The sequence below is a fragment of the Oryctolagus cuniculus genome, chromosome 7, assembly GCF_964237555.1.
Source record: "Oryctolagus cuniculus chromosome 7, mOryCun1.1, whole genome shotgun sequence".
Taxonomy (NCBI): domain Eukaryota; kingdom Metazoa; phylum Chordata; class Mammalia; order Lagomorpha; family Leporidae; genus Oryctolagus; species Oryctolagus cuniculus.
In genome coordinates this window covers 142,452,714-142,464,575 of record NC_091438.1, presented here as the reverse complement: position 1 = coordinate 142,464,575, position 11,862 = coordinate 142,452,714, and the positions used below count along the sequence as shown (strand labels likewise).

The 11,862-nt window shown below is 60.1% G+C and overlaps 1 protein-coding gene across 6 annotated transcripts in view; it reads left to right on the top strand.

The window, feature by feature from the left end:
- The window catches only part of PTPRU (protein tyrosine phosphatase receptor type U), an 87,004-nt gene that overhangs the window by 44,685 nt on the left and 30,457 nt on the right, over positions 1-11,862 (top strand). For 2 of the 6 annotated variants that reach the window (XM_051856779.2, XM_051856778.2), the window contains exons 11-15: positions 109-211; positions 3,308-3,581; positions 4,123-4,159; positions 4,903-5,041; positions 9,847-9,876. In XM_051856779.2, the coding sequence (XP_051712739.1) occupies positions 109-211; positions 3,308-3,581; positions 4,123-4,159; positions 4,903-5,041; positions 9,847-9,876 (583 nt within the window). Of the gene's footprint in view, positions 1-108; positions 212-3,307; positions 3,582-4,122; positions 4,160-4,902; positions 5,042-5,766; positions 5,872-9,846; positions 9,877-11,862 lie in introns of all 6 variants that reach the window. The other 4 variants (XM_051856777.2, XM_070078902.1, XM_051856780.2 and 1 more) reach the window with 2 other exon arrangements.

Genomic DNA, 11,862 nt, shown 5'->3' with positions numbered 1-11,862 from the left:
GGGACTGAAGTCGGGGTCAGGGAAGCTTAAGTGAGAGGGGAAGTGTTGGGAGGGCAGTGGCCAGGGGTCCAGTGCCAGGCTCCACCCGTGACCCGCCCTCTTCTGCAGCCCCCAGCTTTGACTATGCTGACATGCCGGCGCCCCTGGGTGAGTCTGAGAACACCATCACCGTGCTGCTGAGGCCGGCACAGGGCCGCGGCGCGCCCATCAGGTGGGGAAGCCTGTGTGCACCTTGCGGGTGGCCGGCAGGCCAGGGCCCCTTCTCTGACCCACAACCCCCGTCTAGGCCAGCATGCCTGTGTCCTCTCTGTCCACCACTCGGGGCTCTGAGTGTTTGGGGGAGGATGTTCTGTGGTGCTGGGTGGGTGGAAAGCCCATGGTCGCTCCCCACTCAGCCTGGGGGTCCCCGCTGGTGGCTGTCATGAGGCTTCTGGAGAGGGGGACTGTGCAGGCCTCTAGGGAGGGCTCTTCCAGGATCCCTGGGAGACGTGAGACCCTGGAGACCCTCTGTCCCCAGGAGTCACAGGGCTGGGCTCTCTAGGAGGCGGGGGCAGCTTGTCAGATAGGGCCATTTGCGGAGGGGCCCGGAGCCTGGCTTCTGTGCTTTCTTCTCTCTGTGGTGACTGCCTGTGCTAGGGAGAAGGTGCTGGGGACCAGATGGCTGGTGTGTGTGTGTGTGTGTGTGTACATGTGGAGTGTAAGCCTGGACGTGTCTTTGTGTACGGAAGGTGTAGATGAAGGTGTGGATAAAGACATGTGATGTGTGTGCGAGGTGTGGATGGAGTGTGTACACGTGTGAGAACATGAGGGTGATTGCAAGGGTGTGCACAGTCGTTTTATCCAGCCGCCCTGGCGCTGTTTCACACATCAGGATCCGGCTCAGAGAGCCTCAGTGCCTGGCCCCCAAAGCCACATGGCTAGCAAGGGGTGTGGCTGGGGTTGGGGACCCAGGTCTGTCCTCAAAGCCTATACCCTTCCTGGAAACCACAGAACCCCCTGCTGGGTTTACCCCTTCCTTCCACGAAGGTGCAGGCCCTGGGCTGAGGGGGTGAGGGTCCCAGTCAGCTTCCAAGGAGACGGTGAATTGCCTGTGCCCTTGGCGGTCCTTCTTCTCCTTGCCCCTGCTTCCTGCTCCGCTCCTCTCCTGCTCTGTCTCCCCCATATTTGCTATCACAACTCCCATCCCCGGGGGCTTCCCAGACCCTCAGGGGAGGCCCAGGAAGAACTCAGAGCACAGCAGGGCATTTTGCTTTTTTCTTTTCTCTCTTTCTTCCTTTCATTTCCTTTTCTTTTTTAAGATTTATTTATTTTTAAATAGAAGGAGAGACAGTGAGAGAGTGAGGTTCCATCTACTGGTTCACTCCCCAGATGGCTGCAATGGCCAGGGCTGGGCCAGGCTGAAGCCAGGAGCCAGGAGCTTCTTCTGGGTCTCTCACATAGGTTCAGGGACCCAAGGACTTGGACCTTCTGCTGGTTTTCTCAGGGCATTAGCAGGGAGCTAGATCAGAAATGCAACACCCAGGACATGAACTGGAGCCTATATGAGATGCTGGTGTTGCTGGCAGTGGATTTACCCCCACCCCCTTTAAAAAAATTATTTGTGTATTTGAAAGGCAGAGTTTCAGGGATGGGGCAGGGGAGAGATGGATATATATATATTATGGGGGGGTATCATCCATTCACTTGTCCGCTCCCTAAATGGCCACGATGACCAGGACTAGGCCAGGACAAAGCCAGGAACCAGGGATTCCAATTTGGTCTCCCATGTGGGTGCAGGGGCCCAAGTACTCAGCTATCCTCTTTGCTTTCCCAGGCACGTTAGTAGGGAACTGGATTAGAAGTGGAGCAGCCAGGACTTGAGCCTGTGCCCATATGGGATGCCAGCATTGTAGGTGGTGGCTTAACCCACTGTGTCACAGTGCCAGCCTGGGCTTTCTGCTCTTTCCGGGAATACTGGGGTCCTAGCACAGCTGACTCTGGGTGGGGTTGGGAAACCCTTCTCATTTCCTTGACCTGTTGAGTGATACTGGGGGCAGGCTGGCCAGGTCCCTCAGGGATGATGACAGGGTGGGCCTTGGGAGGGGAGAGGCAGGGTGGCTGTGTGGCCTGGGCGTGTCCCTTCACCTGTCCTAGGCTGGCTGCTTTCCTTGTCTGCACAGCGGACATCGTTCCAGATGAAGACAGCTGTGCTCCTGACTAGTATTAATTACCGCCCTTGACCTCAGCCTGTGGAGATGGAGGCTGGGTGGCCCTGGGCTGGTGACAGGTCTCTGGGATGACTCCCCACTGTGTGAAAGCTCCAAAGGAGCCGCTGGGGAGCCCGAAAAAGGTGTTTCCGTTCAATAGAGCAGAGGTCTTGGCCATCACTGGGGCTGTCACAGGAAACAGGTGAATTCATCAGCACTCGCATATTTGCTCTTGGTTTAGTCCACAGAGGGCTTGGAGGTGCTCACAGCGAAAGCCCATCAGTAGAGTTTTTTTTTTTTTAATTTAAAGATTTATCTATTTATTTGTGAGGCAGAGTTACAGAAGGAGAGACAGAGAAAGAGGTCTTCCATTCACTGGGATGACCACAACAGCTGGAGCTGGGCTGGTCTGAAGCCAGGAGCTTCTTCTGAGTCTCCCACATGGGTGCAGGGGCCCAAGCACTTGGGCCATCTTCTACTGCTTTCCCAGGCTATCAATAGGGAGCTGGGTTGAAAGAGGAGCAGTCGGGGCTCAGACCGATGCCCATACGGGATGCTGGTGCTGCAGGCAGAGGCTTAACCTACAACACCACAGAGCCAGCCCCTCAGTGGGGTTTTGCAATCAACAGAAACACACGCTCCAAATCAGAGTGGGTGGTAGCGACCTGGAGAGAAAGGGGTTCTGGCTTGCAGACGAGCGGCGCCTCAGGGTCCAGAGGGGCCTAGAGATGCCACTTGTTTGCTTCAACACTGAAGGGCCTCCACCGGAAGCCCCGCCCCTAAACGCCCAGCACAGGGCCCCTCCTGTGAGCTCAGTAACTGCTTGCTGAATGAATGAAAGCCTGCAGCTGCCTGAGGCTGGGAAGGGAGCCATTGGTAGCTTGGGTTTCCCGTCCTGCGTCGCACGCAGGAAGACCAGCTGGGGAGGCGGATGGGCGGTGACAGGAGCATCAGCTGATGTGCACTGGTCCCTGCCCACTGCCTGTCACACAGGAGGACACCCGGGCCTGGGAGGTGGTAAGAGGTGGGGCTCAGAGCGGTGCTCAGATGGGCCTGGCCCCAGGGACCAGATGGCTGTGGGCGGCCTGCCGTGATCCCTGCCTCCTGCCCTGCCTCCGCAGCGTGTACCAGGTGATCGTGGAGGAGGAGCGGCCGCGGCGGCTGCGGCGGGAGCCCGGCGCCCAGGACTGCTTCCCGGTGCCTCTGACCTTCGAGGCGGCGCTGGCCCGCGGCCTGGTGCACTACTTCGGGGCGGAACTGGCGGCCAGCAGTCTGCCTGAGGCCATGCCCTTCACTGTGGGGGACAACCAGACCTACCGAGGCTTCTGGAACCCACCGCTGGAGCCCAGGAAGTCCTACCTCATCTACTTCCAGGCGGCAAGCCACCTGAAGGGGGTGAGGGGCTGCAGGGCCGTGTGCAGGAGGTTGGGGGTGCAGGACACCAGGCAGTGGGCCTACCGCAGAGGTCTAAGGCCCAGGCCATGCCCCATGACCCCGCCTCCTCCTTCCCACAGAGCTCGGTCTCCTTCTGAGTCTCTTTTCTTGACTCCTCTTCAGTCCAGATCACAGTCTCGTCTCCGCCCCTCCCTGAGGCCCCGCCTTCTGTTTCTACCCTGCTTCCCCATCTTTGGGTTTAGGCCCCTCCTCTTCCCTAGGCCACACCCTGTTCCTCAGGCTCCGCCCTCCTTAGTCCCGCCTTTCCCGAATCTCTCTTCTTAACCAGACCCCGGGTTTATGCCCTGCCCCTTCCCCATGCTCTTCCTTGATCGCCTAGGGTACTAACCTGTGGCAGGCTTCTCACCTCTAGCCCGGCCCCCGGGTCTCCTCAGTCCTCCTACGGGTGGTCCTCGCCAAGAGACCCTGACTAAGGTCCCTTCCTGGGGGAGGGGGAGGTCAGGGCTTCAGTGGCTGAGACTCCGCCCCCTCTTCCCTGCAGGAGACCCGGCTGAACTGCATTCGCATTGCCAGGAAAGGTGAGTCCCTCTGGGTCCCCTCAGCCCTCCCATGCTGGGTTTGTCACCTGTGCAGCCCCGGGACTGGGGAGGGTGAATCCTGAGCAGAGGGGGTGGCTGGAGACCTGGGGTCAGGAAGAGCTTCCCTTCTGGGTTCCCACGTGTCCCACCTCAGGGGCCCCTTCTCCCAGGCTGGACGGCAGGGTGCACCCTCCCGCCCCCACCCCCCGCCCTCACTGTGGTCCCAGGCAAGGGCCTGGAAAAGGCCTGCGGAGAGGAGCCGTTGTGGCCAGGCTGGAGCTGATGTTTCCTGGGCGCTGGCCCTGGGCTCTGTGTCTTGGCTCCCTTTCTCGTGGTGGAAGAGAGAGGTGGGGGAAGGAGGGTCATTGTTGGTTCTCACCTGGAGAGGCCCTAACTGCACCCTAGGCACATGCTTTTCTCCATCTCCCTATTACCTCCCCAGCGGGAAGGGCGGATCTGAAGGCCCCAGGTGTCCTGCATCCCCATCTGCTGAAAGCCAGGGAGGGTTTGAGTGAGGGTAGAGCAGGGCAGGTTGTCCTGGTGGGGAGCAGGGTGGGCAGCCTCTGATGCAGGGGGCCGGGTCTGCTGCAAGGCGGGCAGTGCTGGGGTGAGCTGAGGGCCGGTGGCCTTGGCACACGTGTATTCCTGCCACCCAGGTTTGCCGCTGGGGCTCGTGTGGCTGCAGCGGGGAACTCAGTGTTCCTCTGCCCACTCTGGGCCTCTGTCCTGCTTTGTTCTCCCAGCTGCCTGCAAGGAAAGCAAGCGGCCCCTGGAGGTGTCCCAGAGGTCGGAGGAGATGGGGCTCATCCTGGGCATCTGTGCAGGCGGCCTGGCCGTGCTCATCCTCCTGCTGGGGGCCATTATCGTCATCATCCGCAAGGGGTGAGTGGGGCTGGCCTCCGGGCCCACTGCGGCCGCCGCCCCACAGAGGCCTGGTGGGCGCAGAGTGTGGTGGCTGGGGCCTGGCGGGGCAGCCATCTGGCAGGTGTCTGGAGGGCTGCCAGACTGGGCACTGGGCCTACAGAGGCTCTGACTTGGGTACCGGGAAGCCAGAGACTCAGCAAACGGCACTGCCCCAGAGCAGTGTGGCTGGAACACAGGTCTGGCTGGTGCCAGGTGCGTTACCCGGGGGAGGTGCTCAGTCCGGGGTGCCCAGGGCGGTGCGGGGAGCAGACACTCCCCTCCTGCGCTTGGGCGGGCTGTCGTAATGAGGAGAGTGTGGAACAGACCTGACTTGACTTCCCTGGCTCCCTGCAGACCTCCCACCACATGGGGCTGGGTGAGCTGGGGGTGGTGCTCACTCTCCTACAGACCCGGGGCTCTCCTTGGGTCCCACCCTCTCTTGGGCTCGGCTTACCCTGCATCCCGGGGAGTCCTCCTGGGCCTCCTAGCGCTGGCTTCCTGATGCATGTTGCGAAGATCAGATGCATCCCCAGCACCTCTGGGAATCCCGAACCTAGCATCTTGGAGGACCAGAAGTTCAGGATTTGGGATTCTAAGAATCTCAGAACTTAGAACCAAGGGTGCTCTGAGCTCCAGAGAGTAAGAGCTGCCGGTAGTTTAAAGATATCCAGTCTAATGGTTTCCAAACCTTTTTAAAATGACAGAACCTGTCTTCAAAGCACCAATGGAAGTGAAAAAGCAAAACCCAGCCCTGGGAGCCCCAGGATGGAGCAGGTGAAGGCTGAGCAGCAGCTCTGGCTGGAGGCAGGGTAGGGGCTTCTGAGACCCCTCTGCCTGCGGGCTGCAACCCCACTCCCCATTCCCCACCAGGCAGCCCCGGGACACTGTGGTCCGAGCACCTGAACTGAGGGATGCGGGCTGGGGGTGGGGCAGGAGGCACACACCTGCTCAAGGTCACCCACGGAGCCAGAGGCAGAGCCAGCCCCACCCCACCCTCCGGGGCTCTGGCTTGCGGAGTCCCTGCTGCTGCCAGGCTGGCACACGTGGGTGAGTTGGCACTGGCTGTCTGGGCTGCTGGGAGCAGATAAGTGGGATCCAGGAAGATGAGAGAGCTGGCCAGGGCCTCTGAGGCAGGCACCAGCAGGAGCGTCTGGGGCTGGGTGTGCCAGCACGGCTGGGGGGGGGGGGGTCGGCACGTCCTGGTGTTGGGCTCTGGTTTTCTTTTCTTTTCTTTTCTTTTCTTTTCTTTTCTTTTCTTTTCTTTTCTTTTCTTTTCTTTTCTTTTCTTTTCTTTTCTTTTCTTTTCTTTTCTTTTCTTTTCTTTTCTTTTCTTTTCTTTTTCTTTTCCCTTCCTTCCTTCCTTCCTTCCTTCCTTCCTTCCTTTCTTTCGACAGGCAGAGTGGATAGTGAGAGAGAGAGAAAGGTCTTCCTTTGCCGTTGGTTCACTCTCCAATGGCCGCTGCGGCCGGCGCACCCTGCTGATCCAAAGGCAGGAGCCAGGTGCTTCTCCTGGTCTCCCAATGGGTGCAGGGCCCAAGCACTTGGGCCATCCTCCACTGCACTCCCGGGCCACAGCAGAGAGCTGGCCTGGAAGAGGGGCAACCGGGACAGAATCCGGCGCCCCAACTGGGACTAGAACCCGGTGTGCCGGCGCCGCAAGGCGGAGGATTAGCCTAGTGAGCCGCGGCGCTGGCCAAGGGCTCTGGTTTTCCCCTTCTCTTGTCCCTGCATGGCTTCATGAGGAAATATTTTCACTATCATTTAGTGAGTAATTACCGTGTGCCGTTAGTACTCTAGTGACTGAGCACCTGCTCCATGCCAGGCACGGTTCTGATGCCTGGGATCCGTCGGAGAATTTCTCCTCCTCCTGGGTGCTGACTCATGAAGCAGACCTGCCTCCCGTTCCTGGATGCAGAAATCCCAATGAAAGCCACGGCCCGTGTCACTTGTTCACCACGTCAGGTGTCCTGTAGGGGCCTCTTCAGCAAGCAGCAGGTTCCCGTGCTTCTCCCCAGCAGGGGGCCCGAGAGGTGGAGGGGGCTGTAAGGGAGGGGTCCCTTGAAACCCTAGTACTCTGCCCCTGCTCTGAGTGGGGGGTTTCACTCAGCTTTGCATAGAGAGACAGGGTCAGGGCCCCACTCGGAAGCCCTGTGTTACACAGGCTGTCCTAGGAGCCCCTCGGCCCCCACCCTGAGCTTGCTATGTCTCTAACAGCCTCGGTCCCATCTGGCCCCTCACTGTGTCCCCGCCTCTCCCCTGGCCGTCAGGGCCTGCTCAGCTCCTTGGGGCTCCCCAAGTCTGCATTGTGGCTATCATGGGACAGAGTTGGGGGCTGCTGAGGTAAGACAGTCACCACTCCCTGCCCTCCAGGCCCCTGAGGCCTGATTGGAGGTAGGAGGGGCCTGGGAGGACTTTGGGAAACGGGCCAGTGGGGTGGGGGAGATTTCAGAGGTTCCATCCTGCTCTGCCCGTGGGGACAGTCAGACTGGGGTCAGTCGCCTGCAGGGAGTTCTAGGGCAGGGCAGGGAGGCCTGCTCACCCTGTGCAGCTCAGACCCCAGCTGTGCTGCTAGTGCCCAGCACCCAGCCCTGCCCCTTCGGGGTGCTGGACTCGCCCTGCACGGTTCATTGACTTCCTTGTGGGTCCTGGCGCAGTGCCGTCTTCCACAATGGAGCAACAGCAGTTGTGCTAGGGCTGGGTGTTCCCTGTGGGGTCAGGTCCTCTTGAACCCCACCCCCCAGCTCAGCAGGCATGGGGACAGGGAGGAAGCTGCTTGCTGGCACCTGCTGGGCCTCGGTTTCCTGTTGCTTATGTCTCAAATAGTCCACTTTTTAAAAAAATATTTATTTTATTTATTTGAAAGGCAGAGTTAAAGAGAAAGGGAGAGATATAGAGATCTTCCATCACTGGTTCACTCCCCAGATGGTTGCAATGGCCAGGGCTGGGCCAGGCCAAAGCCAGGAGCCAGGAGCTTCATCTCAGTCTTGTATGGAGATGCAGGGGCCAAGCGCTTGGGCCATCTTCTGCTGCTTTTCAAGCACGTTAGCAGGGACCTGAATCAGAAGTGGAGCAGCTGGGCCTCAAACTGGCGCCCATATGGGATGCTGGTGCTGCAGACGGTGTCTTTACCCGGCATGCCACAGCATCGGCCCCAATAGTTCGTTTTTCTAGAGGAGGAAATGGAAGCTTGTGGAGGTGATGTCTTCTTATTTTTTTTCATTGTGTTCATTATTATTTTTTTTTAAAACTACTTATTTGGAAGGCAGAGCAAGCAAGAGGGAGAGGGAGAGAGACCAACAGAAAGGTATCTCCTGTTCACTGCCAGCCAGGGTGTGCGTTAGCAGGAAGTTGAAGTTGGGAGGGCACTCCAGTGTGGCATGGGCATGGCCCAAGCCATGTCCTCCCAGCAGCACCAAATGCCTGCCCCTTCCCCAGTCCAGGGTTGTGACGTGCTGGGCCCTGCCGTGTGCACACGTGGACAGAGAGGCACGGATGTTGCCCTCTTGTGCTTCGTAGCTGGTGGGCAGCCTGGCACAGAATTCAAGCACACAAGCATGAGGTGGTTGGAACCGTGAAAAGGACTGGGTGCTGGGATGGGGGGGACAGTGCAGAGGGAATGAGGGGACACTTGTGGTTGGCAGTAACTAGGGAGGGGTTAGGATAGGCCCTCTGGAAGTCACGGCACCTGGGACTAGAACAATGCCATTCCTTCAGCCCCCTCCTCCCCCCTGGGGCCCCTGTGACCACCCCTACACCCTGGGCTCTCCCACCTCCCTGGAATGGATGAGAGAGGCTGTGTAACCTGGAGCCAACCTGTCCTGGAGCTTAGCCCCCCCTACCCTACTCTCTCCTTCCCGCCCCCAGTCTGCAGGATTTCCTTGTGGAGCCATCATTGAGGTCCCTGCTGATGGGTGATATTGGGGGTGGTGCATGGAAGACCCTGGAGCCTGCCTGGATGGGACCTCAGGAGGGAGTGCAGGGTGGGGTCCAGGGCCAGAGACCTGGGCCCGGCAGCAGGAGGCCTGGGGCTGCTCTGAATTCTGCCTCTGACCCTCAGAGTCCCGGGGCAACCCGCGACTCCCTGGGACTCAGCGTCCCCATCTGCGAAGTGGGACTCAGCCCTGCTCTGCTTCTCACTGGGAGTGATTTGCAGTAATGTGGGACTCTTGACCCCTCTATGAAGGGGTGACCTGGCTCCTTGACCTTGACCCCACACCCCTGGGTGTCCAGCTGGAGTCCTCCCCACCCTGCCCCTCCCTGTTTTCAGTGCCTGCTTCCCTCCCAGCTGAGGTGTGTGCAGAGGGCTTCTCAGAAGAGGGGCCTGCGGGTGAGGGGCTGTGTGTAGGGGTGAGGCAGCCCTGGGTGAGCGCAGGTGCTCAGATGATATCTGTGTTTATGCATACGCGTCTGCGAGGGTGTTGACTACGTGTGTGTGCGTGAGTGTGTCGGTGTGCATTTCCCCCTGCATGAGTGTGAGTGCATTTCCATACATGTTGTGTGAGGATGTGCATATGAGTGTTTTTCTGAGTCTGTGTGTATGTATGACTTCATGAAAGCTTTGGGCCCTTTCCCTGCCTTCTAGCTACAGCAGCAGGCTCTCAGAAGGTTCTGGAAGAACCTTGGGCTCTGGTCCTCAGTGTCAGAGCCTGGGCAGCCCCTGGGGTAGGGTGGCCTTTGGACCTGTGGTCCCTGGCTGGTCCTGTGCTGGTCGGGCATGGCCCTCAGGCCAGCTTTGCTGGAAGGTCTGGGACACACTGTGCTCTTTTCTCTTTGCACGCGGCCAGGAGAGACCACTATGCCTACTCCTACTACCCGTAAGTAGCTCCCACTGGTCTTGAGTCCCCTCTTAGGGCGAGACCTCCTGCCCCCCGCCCCTGGCTGGCCTTGGACTCTCGGTGGCCACCTCTGCTCTGATTCTCATCCTCTGTTCTCTCTCTACTGTGTCTCTTGCTTCTCCGTCTTCCTCTCCCCACTCCCCCTGAGTGTGGCCACCCGTGCTGGCTTTGCAGTTAGCTGGTCGCAGTGTTCAAGGCTGGCTCTGTGAGTTGCCCTGAGAAGGTCACATCCCCTTCCTGAGCCTCACTGTGCTCTCCATACTGGGGCTGGCCCCTCCCCTGCAGAGCAGGCCAGCCCAGAGGACGGCGGGTCTCTCACCTGCTCCTCCCGGGACCTGTCACTCAGGTCGCTGTGTCCCGGCCCCAGCTTTCCCAGCAGCCACCTCTGCATCCTGCACCTGAGCCCACGCGGCTGTCACAGAACCGCTGACCAGGCAGCGCTCCCTCCCGCGTTCCCCGCGCGGTTCATTTGTGAGCCTGCAGAACCTCTGGCAGTGTCTGTGCTTAGTTCCACCCATGCAACCTCACGTCAGGATCAGCCAGATCCCTCACAGCCTCTGCTCCTGGGGACCTGGGCTGTGTCTGTGTAGACCAGGAGTCCCGCTGGGGACAGAGCCCTGTGTGCATGGGAAGTGGCCGCCCAGGCCGGCAGCACTCGCAGAAAGTCCTCTTAGGCCTGTCGCTCAGCCCGCTGGGCCGGCTGTCAGCTGGACAGGGCCTCTGTCTGCCCTGGGATTTGCTGGGGTCTGGCCTGTCCCTCCTGCTGCCCCCTCCCCCATCTCTCTCTTTGTTACTGCTCCTTCTCTGCTTCCTCCTGATCGTCTTCCCCTCTCTAGGTGGTCAAGGTCATAGCCACAGAACCTTCCCCCCACCTGACCCCCGGTGGCTCTTTGGCCCTGTCCTGGGCCACAGGGAGGGTGGTGCCCAGAGCTGCCTGGTGGGGAGGAGTAGAGGCCTGGGTGGCTGAGCCGTCTCTCGCTCAGGCTGGGAGGGCCATGCCCACCTCGGTGCACAGCAGCAGTGGTCTCGGCGTGGACACAGCTGTCTTAGCACAGGAAGCACACGTGGTCCTGGTGCCCAGAGGTCATTGTGTCCTGCCCCTGCCCCCTGTGGCTCTGGAGTCCAGGGCAGGCTCGCTGGAGTTTGCTGCCTGGGAGACGCCTGCATTGGTCGCCTCACCCCGTGGGTGATCATGGTCCCTGAACCCTCATACCCTGGAAGTGCTTTCTTGGGTCTGCCCTGTGTCCTGCATGCTGGGGGCTGAGCACGTGATCTGCTGTCTCCTCTTGAGCCTTCCGTGTGGCTGGGGCCCTGGGGTTCTTCTCCAGCCTCCACGGGGTCCCAAGTCGCTTCCCCCTCTCTTGATTCTTGGCCCCTTGCTCCCGGAGCTGCGTTCCCCTGTTCTCACTCCCACCTCCCCTCTAGCTCCTCTGGGGTCCCCACTGCCGTTCCTCCCTGTGGAGCTGGGCCTGAGTGGGGGGTGCTTCTCACTTCCCCCACTGTTGCTCTGGGAGTGGCTGGGCTTCCGGCAGTGGTGGGAACATGGACCCCATGTGGATTTCTTTGCGAGTCTGCGTGGTCCTTGGTGGGGCTATCCTGGGGTGATGGAGTACGACGGAGCCCAGGCTGCAGTTTGCTCTGTGCCCAGGGCACTCCTGACCACGGCTGGGCCAGACCCTTCGCTGTGGAGGGACACGTGGCATCCCCGCTGTGGGAGAAAGGGCTCCCGGGGCAGGTGTCTCAGAGGACGGGGTGGGGTGGGGGGGTGACGTGCTGGGGCTGGGGTGGCCTTCCTCCTGGCTTGGGGTTCAGCAAGGGTGGCTCTGCTGTGACACAGGTCAGGCCCAGGGACTTTTCTGCCCATTTCCTGAGCACCTGGGGCCAGTGAGAGTTAGGGTCAGGGTCCCAGCCGAGGTCACTGTGCCCCGTCCCTTGCTGCCAGGAGAGATCTCAGGCAGGGACCCT